The sequence below is a fragment of the Dromiciops gliroides genome, chromosome 4, assembly GCF_019393635.1.
Source record: "Dromiciops gliroides isolate mDroGli1 chromosome 4, mDroGli1.pri, whole genome shotgun sequence".
NCBI classification, from domain to species: domain Eukaryota; kingdom Metazoa; phylum Chordata; class Mammalia; order Microbiotheria; family Microbiotheriidae; genus Dromiciops; species Dromiciops gliroides.
In genome coordinates, this window is record NC_057864.1 from 202,360,610 (window position 1) to 202,369,782 (window position 9,173).

The 9,173-nt window shown below is 44.5% G+C and overlaps 1 protein-coding gene across 2 annotated transcripts in view; it reads left to right on the forward strand.

The window, feature by feature from the left end:
• The window catches only part of SLC39A11 (solute carrier family 39 member 11), a 493,527-nt gene extending 487,770 nt beyond the window's left edge, over window positions 1-5,757 (forward strand). For both annotated transcript variants that reach the window (XM_044004208.1, XM_044004207.1), the window contains exons 9-10: window positions 3,016-3,174; window positions 3,735-5,757. In XM_044004208.1, coding sequence (XP_043860143.1) covers window positions 3,016-3,174; window positions 3,735-3,813 — 238 coding nt within the window. In that variant the 3' untranslated portion in view covers window positions 3,814-5,757. The remainder of the gene's footprint in view (window positions 1-3,015; window positions 3,175-3,734) is intronic.
• The last annotated feature ends 3,416 nt before the right edge of the window (window positions 5,758-9,173 follow it).

Here is a 9,173-nt window from a genome sequence, read left to right on the forward strand (position 1 = left end):
TGCTTCATGTAGCCAGAGCTGGGGACAGGAAAAGATTACAGCCTAAACCTACTGCCTTCTTTACCCTTATTTATAACGTCTTGAGAACTAGACCTGGCTCAAAGCAACTTCCTCCCATTTTACAGATGGGATGGATGACTGAGACCTAAAGAAGTGGTATGACTTGCCAGGGGCTACACACAGCCAGAAAGCAACAAAACTAGGTCTCCTGACTCCTCTCTGAGCATTCTGTCCTCAAGCAGTGTGGTGTTGTCTCTGAGGCCCAGGCTGTGGCAACAACACCCACCTAGATGTGTCCCACACGGCACGAGGCAGAGGATATATTGTGACACCGGTGGGGATTCCCAGGAACTTCAGCTTAACTTGGGGTAGCCATTGGCCCTTGAGACAGTCACATAAAAAGGAATTCGTGGGGAGGGGAATTTGGGCGCCCTCTCAGATGCCATCCACCCCATGGCACTGATGTGACCCTGAGTTCTTACAAGCTGTGTCAGCCAAGTACAGGTCCTTCCGTAGCTTCTGACAAATCAGAAAGGGTTCAGATTCAGACCTAGCTACAGACTTTGTCTGCTCTCCCAAGCCCAGCTCCATTAGGGCAGAGAGGCTCAGCATTTTTCGTTGGTCACCAGGGGATGGATTCTTTGACCAGAATGAATAACAACAATAATCACCGCTAGCATTTATATGGTGCTTTAAGGTTTACAAAGCACTTTGTCAATGTGATCTCATTTTATCTTCACAGCAACTCTAGGAGACAGGTGCTATTATTATCCGCATTGGAGAGATGAGAGGCAGACAGAGTTGAAAGGACTTGCTCGGGGTCACACAGCTAGTAAGTGTTTGAGGCTGGATTTGAACTTGGGTCTTCCTGACTCCAGGTCCAGGGCTCTGTGCACTATGACACCACTCGCTGCCCTTGAGAGAAGCAGTGTTGAGTAGCAGATAGAAGGCTGGCTGAGGGCCAGGAAGACAGATGCAAGTCCATATATATTGGCTGTATGAACGTGGCAAGTCACTTAACTTTTCGGCATCCCAGGCAATTCTCTCACCCATTCTATCTGCCTCAGTGGAGGAAGTTTCCATTCCAGGAGTTCTCCCACAATGACAAAATTGCAGAGCTGCACCAAAAGAACCAAAAGTGACCCATGAGAAAACAAAGATGAAAAGCCTGTAACCACAGGAAAATTGTAGGATGAAGGAAAAGCAGGGAGAGGGAAGTAGTCAAGAGGTAAAAATGGGAATTTTCTAATCTGTATGTATAACATCGGGAGCTCACTCAGCCTCCCTTCGCTTCCCTTCTTTATCTGTAAGGTAAGGGGGTTAGAGCTCCAAGACCCCTTTCCAGCTCCAGATCTATTCCCCCGTAAACAGGATGCTCCTCATCAGGATTTTCTGAGGCCATTCTGAAATTTGGATATGAGAGAGGGGAGGAACTGTCTTGGGTTAAAATGGAAAAAAGGACGTAACGGACTGGCTTGGTGAGAAATCAGAAATGCATCTTTTATATTTTTAAAAAATGAAGGGGGCGCCGCTAGGTGGCGCAGTAGATAGAGCACTGGCCCTGGATTCAGGAGGACCTGAGTTCAAATCCAGACTCAGACACTTAACACTTACTGTGTGCAAGGTCACCAACCTCACTGTGTGACCCTGAGCAAGTCACTTAACCCCAATTGCCTCACCAAAAAAAAAAAAAATGAAGGGGCAACTAGGTGGCACAGTGGATAGAGCATCAGCCCTGGAGTCAGGAGGACCTGAGTTCAAATCTGGCCTCTGACACTTATTAGCTGTGTGACCCTGGGCAAGTCACTTAACCCCAATTGCCACACACACCCACACACCCACACACCCACACACCCACACACCCACACACCCAAAAAAGAAAATGCCTTTTTTCTTAGCAACCATCAAGATGTACAAATATTCAGACACATCAAGAATTTTTAAAATTAACTCAAACATTTATTAAGGATCTATCAAGCAAGGCCCCCTGCTCCACAGTGGAGATACAAGTATAAAATCAAGCGGCTTACCCCCTGAAGGAGCTTAGATTCTACTATAAACAACTGTGCTTGAAACCATAAGTTTCCATTATTTACACTTTTTTAAGAAAAAATTGTACAAAGTTAATATTTTTAATAAGGTACTTACAAAAATGTCCCATTTGGTTTCTGTCACCTCTTTTAACACTTTTGGTGCCTGTGGGTTTTTATGGATTTTGCTAATGTCATTTACAAGGGGCAGCTAGGTGGCATAGTGGATAAAGCACTGGCCCTGGAGTGAGGAGGACCCAAGTTCAAATCTCACCTCAGATACTTACTAGCTGTGTGACCCTGGGCAAGTCACTTAACCCGGACTGCCTCAAACATCTAGGGCCATCTCCAGTTGTCCTGATGTATATCTTGCCACTGCACCCAGATGGCTCTGGAGGAGGGAGTGAGGTTGGTGACCTTGCACAGTCCTCCCTCACTTAAATCTGATTCACTGAGAGTCATGACATCACCTCCCAACATCATGGTCATCTTGGAGAACAAAGGACAAACAACAACAACAATTTACACAGTCATACATATCTTTCTGAGTCTGCTGCCTTCAGAATGTCCCTGTTTCTTTATATTCTTTGTATTTGTCAAAGAATAATTATTTAACCCCAAGCATTTTTAAATTTTGGTTTTTTATATAAAGCACCCATGGAGAATGATGGAGTTTGTCATAATGAAGCGTTTTTCAGTTTCTTAGAGGAAGATGTGAAATAAAGCTCTTTGTAGAGTCTAAATCCTTGACTTGGTCCATTCACAGTGTCCCTCTCACCCTGAAGCCACCCTTAGGTCCTTTTCTTGATGCGCTGATCCCACACAGCCCTTCTTTGCTGGCCAGTGGCCCAAGGAGAGGACTTTGACAGTGCAGAAGTCCTGACACATGTGGGACTCTGTGGCACAGAGAAAGGCCAGGTGTCTGCACCACACTTTATCCTGAGTAGCCTAGACCCTGTCTGTATATGTCTCTCTCCCCTCACAGGTTCGGCCAGTTGAGTGGCATGGTGGAGCCAGTGGCCGGGATCTTTGGTGCTTTCTCTGTGGTCCTAGCTGAGCCCATCCTTCCCTACGCGTTAGCCTTTGCAGCTGGTGCCATGGTCTATGTTGTCATTGATGACATCATTCCTGAAGCCCAGACCAGGTTTGGAAACTCCCTTGTCCCCTACCTATTTTTTTTAGCTCTTCCTCCTTCTGTTCCTCTTCTAGATCTTCTCTACCCCATCATGCTTCCATACCTGCTTCAATCCCATGCATGTTCTTGAACCACTTGAGATGTAAAAGAAAGAGCAAAAGGCCAAGAGGCTCCTATTGGTGATACAAATAAGAACATGCCTAGGGCTAAGGAAAAATCAGGCAGAGGCGGAGATGGGGAATACACTCTCTCTTCAACATTTTCTGTTGGCATGTCATGGGGAAACTGGGCATGGGGACAGTGAGAGAAGTCAGAGAAGAAAAGGGGGTGAAAACAGCTTGAAGAAGTGCATTTAGAAATGAGGAAAAGGTGAGTGCTAGTTTGCAGGCTTTGGGAGAAGGGGGAGGAAAGGTGGGATGACTGAAAAAACAGCACAAAAGTCCAAAGTATTTCATGCCTTTGGGAAAGGAATCGCTCTGTTGGAATGGTGGGAGATTGGGGGGGTGGGGGGAGGAAAGATTGCTTTCCAAATTCAAAACTTTCTCAAAATGGGACCTTTCCCTTCCCAGTGGTAATGGGAAACTAGCATCCTGGACCTCCATCCTGGGATTTGTGGTGATGATGTCACTGGACGTTGGCTTGGGCTAATACCAAGGAATCTTCGGCCTCAAATGTGACAGAACAAGGAAGAGGTGGCAGTTGACTTCAGTGAAACCAGGAACATAATTCTCCACCCGTGGATTTTTGTTTTTACTTTTTTTCTATTTGGGTTTTAAATCTTGTTCTCCTTCCCCTCTCTGATTCATTTTAGCATCCCACATAGCCAGTCATTAATCTGATTGCCTCTTGATCATAATATGATTCTTGTTACTTTTAGGAATGTTGATATTGTTTGGAATTGTTAGGTGGCTTGGAATTCCTGGATTTTTCTTCAGCTACTAAGCGGATTCTTCCCTCAGTGGGGTTGGCAGTGAGTGACTACCATCAGTAGATTGCTCTTGTGTAAGATTTCTCTCTACCTAAGGTTCTGCTCAGGTTTATTGGACATGATCTCATCTCCTTCTCCTTTAGCATAGATAAGATTCCCAAAGGTAACCCTCAGAAATGGGATACCCTGTGAACCAAGAGGTAAGCTCCTGAGCATCCCCACACCCACACACACACTAAGGACTTAAAAGAGTAGCCAGGTAGCCTTTTGTCTCTTCCTTCTACATCTTTACTGTCTTTAATCCTGGGGTCTTGAAGAGCTTTTAAAAATGCCATCCTCCAATGCTGAATTCAACCAGGAGCAGAACTGGAATGTGACTTCGACAACTTGGCCTGCTTCCTAAGGTCAAAACAAGAAGTCTTCTGCCTTGGTACACACCCTTCCCCACCTCTTCTAAGAGAGTAGGGATTAGAGCAAGGGAAAAGAGACTGGGTATTGTCTTTTTAAAGAGCAAGAGAAGCTACGGAAGTTATAGGAAACAGATTTAACTGTGATCACTTCGGGGACCACAGTGGAAAGGAGAGTAGATTGCCTGGTTCGAGACTTCTGCAGTACCTGTTATTCTAATGAAAGAGAGTTGTGGTCTCAATAGCATATTTATCCATGCTGTTTGCAAATTCCCTGAACCACCCCCACTCAACTGCCAATTTTTGAAGCTTACATAGACCATTTCCATATGAGGCCAAGGAGACACTGGAGACCTATTATCCTGCAAATTCTTTATGTGACCATTGTAAGGGGGCCCCTGGAGCCAGACCTTCAGGAATTTTGTCCTGTGCCCCCTCCCTAGTTCCTGCCAGGCACACATTTCAGATCAGCCCCAGTAGGTAATTCTGTAACCTGACCCCAAAGCCACTACACTAAGTAAACCAGCTTTGATGAGGGTTGTTGCAGAAGAAAGAGTTTTGGGGGATTTTTGGTTTTGTTTTCAAGTTTCTAAGAACACATTAGACAGACTGTGTTCTCGAAATATCTCCAACCTGCAGAACGACTTGTTATAACAGATCAGAAACCAGTCTTGTCCCTTAGAGGTAAAGGTTTTCAAACAAAGAATTATAGGGCTTGTCTGCTTCACCCACAGCGAGAGGTGGGTCAGGGGAAGCTTTGAGAAGCTTTGAGAAGTGGCCCAGATTCCTCTGCTCAGGGCCTGGCCTTGTCTTTAGCCAAAGGAAGGGGTTCCATACATGACTTTGGAGAGGCTCAGCTGAGAATCAGATCCTCGGTTGGGTGCCCAGGCGTCGTATTGGCAGCTCCCACTTTCTAAGTTTACATGTGTAATGTTGACAGTTCCTGAATGTTCTCCCCACACCCCCACCACCGCCAACCCCCCCCCGCTTCCAAGTCCAAGAGACTGCCCTGCTTTGTGAAAATGCAAGACCGAGGCTGGCCCTCAACCGTAGCCCATTTCTGTGCTCCCAAACTGAAGGCCCGGTGGAGAGGGGAAGGGGGTATTGGGTCAAGATGAATTAGTTTGGTGGCTGGTCTTTTGTTTTTGTTTTGTTTTTTACTTTGTGTATAGTACTGAAAAATGAAAAATGCTGTTTCCAATGGACATGACCTTGTAACTGTGATTAATTTCAATAAAGGGGGTATTAAGAGTTGGAATAGATGGTCTCTGCCACACATTCAGTGCTTCTTTCTTTGGCTTTTCCTTTGGCTTTTCCATAACTCAGAGAATATGGGGCAAATGAGTTAGAAGGAACTCAAGTCCACTTGGGAAGACAGAAAATGCACATAAATAAAACATGAGAATATACACATAATGCAAAACAATGTTTTGATAAGGCTCTGCCATTTCTTACCTGCGTGGCCTTGGGTAAGTCACTTCCTTTTCTTCGGCTTTGGTTTCCTCATCTGTAAAATGAACCAGATGACCTCTAAGGTCCCTTCCAGCAGTAAAATATAAGGATAAAAGTTATAAAGCCACATATGGACTAATTAAGCATATAAGGGATGCAGGTAGAGCAATCAGGTTAGGTGAGGTCCATCAGGGAGAGCAAGAAGTAAGTTTCAAGCCAGATCCTGGAAGGGTCTCTTATTTGGAGGGCTTCAGGCACACAGGATGACTACTCATTGATTATTTTGTAGTCAGGATTACTTACAGATAGGCGTGGAGTCTAATGGCCAACCAAGGCCCTCCCAACTTTAAAATTCTATGAGAGGGGAAGCTGGGTGGCGCAGTGGATAGAGCACCAGCCCTGGATTCAGGAGGACCTGAGTTCAAATCTGGCCTCAGACACTTGATACTTACTAGCTGTGTGACCTTGGGCAAGTCACTTAAGTCTCATTGCCCCACAAAAAAAAAAAATTCTATGAGAAAAAAGGAGTGTGGCTGGGCAAAAAGCATGAGGCAGAGCATTTTAAGGTCTCACTCCTTGATGTCTTCAAAAGTAAGCTCCCAGGGGACAGCTAGGTGGCACAGTGCATAAAGCACCAGCCCTGGATTCAGGAGGACCTGAGTTCAAATCCATCCTCAGACACTTGACGCTTATTAGCTGTGTGTCCCTGGGCAAGTCACTTAACCCTCAATGCCCCACCAAAAAAAAAAAAAAGTAAACTCCCAGAGGGTAAGAATCATGACATGTTGGACAAAACAGTAAATTATTATTGGTGGTAGGCAATGACACTGAGAACCCTATCCACAAAATCATAGGACCAGTTCTTCATTTTTTCCTTCCCCACCCCCCATACCCACTCCCCCGTCCTTCTGCTTCTAGGATCTTGATGCCTACTGGATCCAGCTTCATTTATTCTCTGAAGAGTCCCAGTATCCACCAGCACTGTACAAACTCGGGGGAAAAAACAAAACAAACAAACAAAAAAAAACTAGACACGGTCCCCTTCAGTTCTGACGTACCCTTCTTAGCACTTCTGCCCTCAAGGACTGAGACAGCTTTCTAACCAACCCATCCAAGGTCTGCTGGCTCAGCTGGAAAAAAAAACCACCTAGGACAGTCACGGAAGCCAAACTTCTTATCTCCCTGCCTCTCTCTCCCTGCACCCCTTGGCCCTGAGGGAGTAGAGATTGTGAATGAAGGTGATGGATGGCTCTGCTCTGCCTCTGAGCCTCAGGAAACTCCTGGATACAAAGCCAAACCCAAAGTCTGGATATAGACCAAAAGAACAGAATGGCACAGTGGAAAGAAGACCGGATTTGGCATCAAAGAACACAAGGTGAATCCCCATTCTGCTACTTTTTTTTTTTGCAGGGCAATAAGTGACTTGCCCAGGGTCACACAGCTAATAAGTATCAAGTGTCTGAGGCCAGATTTGAACTCAGGTCCTCCTGAATCCTGGGCTGGTACTTTATCCACTTCACCACCTAACTGCCCTTGAATTCTGTTACTTCTAACCTGTAGGCAAATCTCTGAAACCTCCCTGACTCTGTTTCCTCATATGTAAAATGAAGGAATTGGACAGATGACCCCTCTAAAGTCTCTGCCAGCTTAAAATCTATGAATTTTGCAAGTAAGAGGGTAAAAGAAACAGACACTAAATGACCTTGGCTGATCATAAGAGTATTCTCCATCCAGGTGTTCACAATTGTTTGGTGGAATTTTTTTTTGGCTGTGCTTATTCTTTATCAACTATTTTTAAATGCTTTTGATTAGACAGAGCAAAGTGCTTTAAATTTTTTAATTTTCTTTTTTCTCAATTATATGTAAACAGAAAATTTTAACTTTTTTTAAATTTTTGAGCTCTAAATTCTTTTCCTCTCCCTTCTCTTTGAGAAAGGTAAGTAATTTGATATAGATCATAGTTGTACAGTCACACAAAACATTGGTTGGATTTAATTTAAACAAGCAGCCAGGAAGTTACTTTGAATTGTTTCAGAAAATAGGGAGGTAATAAACATTTCTTAAGAGCCTGCCATGTGCCAGGCACTGTGCTAAGCACTTTACAAATATTGCCTCTTTTAATATTCACAACAACCCTTTAATGTAGGTGTTTTTACTATCCCCATTTTTACAGTTGAAGAAACTGAAGCAGGCAGAGGTTAGGTGACTTACCCAGGGTCACACAGCTAATAAGTATCTGAGGCTGGATTTGAACTCGGATTTTTCTCCAGTCACATTATTGTATCTACTATGATAACTAGATGCCTCATGGGGGAGACGAAGGGCACGAAATTCAGGGGAGAGGACGATGGTTCAATTTCAGAAAGCACAGGAAATTTCAGATTACACAGACAGGTAGTTAGAACAAGAAAAGCATGAGTCCAAGTTCAAGGTCCCATGCCAGCTTCTGCTGCTGATATGCTGTGAATTCAAACAAGCAGCTTAATTTCTCTGATTTCCCTCCTTGGAAAATGAATCCTTCCTGGGATCAATGGATGATTTTTTTTTTTTTTTGTGGGGCAATGGGGGTTAAGTGACTTGCCCAGGGACACACAGCCAGTAAGTATCAAGTGTCTGAGGCTGGATTTGAACTCAGGTACTCCTGAATCCAGAGTCGGTGCTTTATCCACTGCGCCACCTAGCTGCCGCCTTGATCAATGGATGATCTTGACAAGATAGCCCACAAAGCTGAGAGGGGCCCAGAGTTTTGTTTTGTTTTAGTATAAGCCCACCAGGGAGATGCTCAGCAAACTGTTATTGATTGTACTGAATTGGACTAAAATTACCTGACCCTTGTCGGATTACTGTAAAGCCTCGTTCTAACAGACATAGACAGTAAATGAATAGTCCCCCTATGATAGTGACCTCACCCCGGGCAGGACTCCTTTGCATCTACAATGCATTCTATCTCTTCACCTTTTTTTTTTTTCTCCTCTCCCATCTCAGAGGGAAGAGGCATCATTTCTGTTTCCACTGCTACAACTTCTTTCCATCCCTCTGGAATACTGAAACAGACTTCTAAAGGGTCTCCCTGCCTCTAGTCTCTCTTCTCTTCCCCACCCCAATCCATTCTGCACACCACTGGCACATTCATCTTGGAAAAAACATTGTGTCACTGCTCAGAAACACTCAATGGCTTCCCACTGCCTACAAAATAATGTCCAAACACCTTACGCTGACAT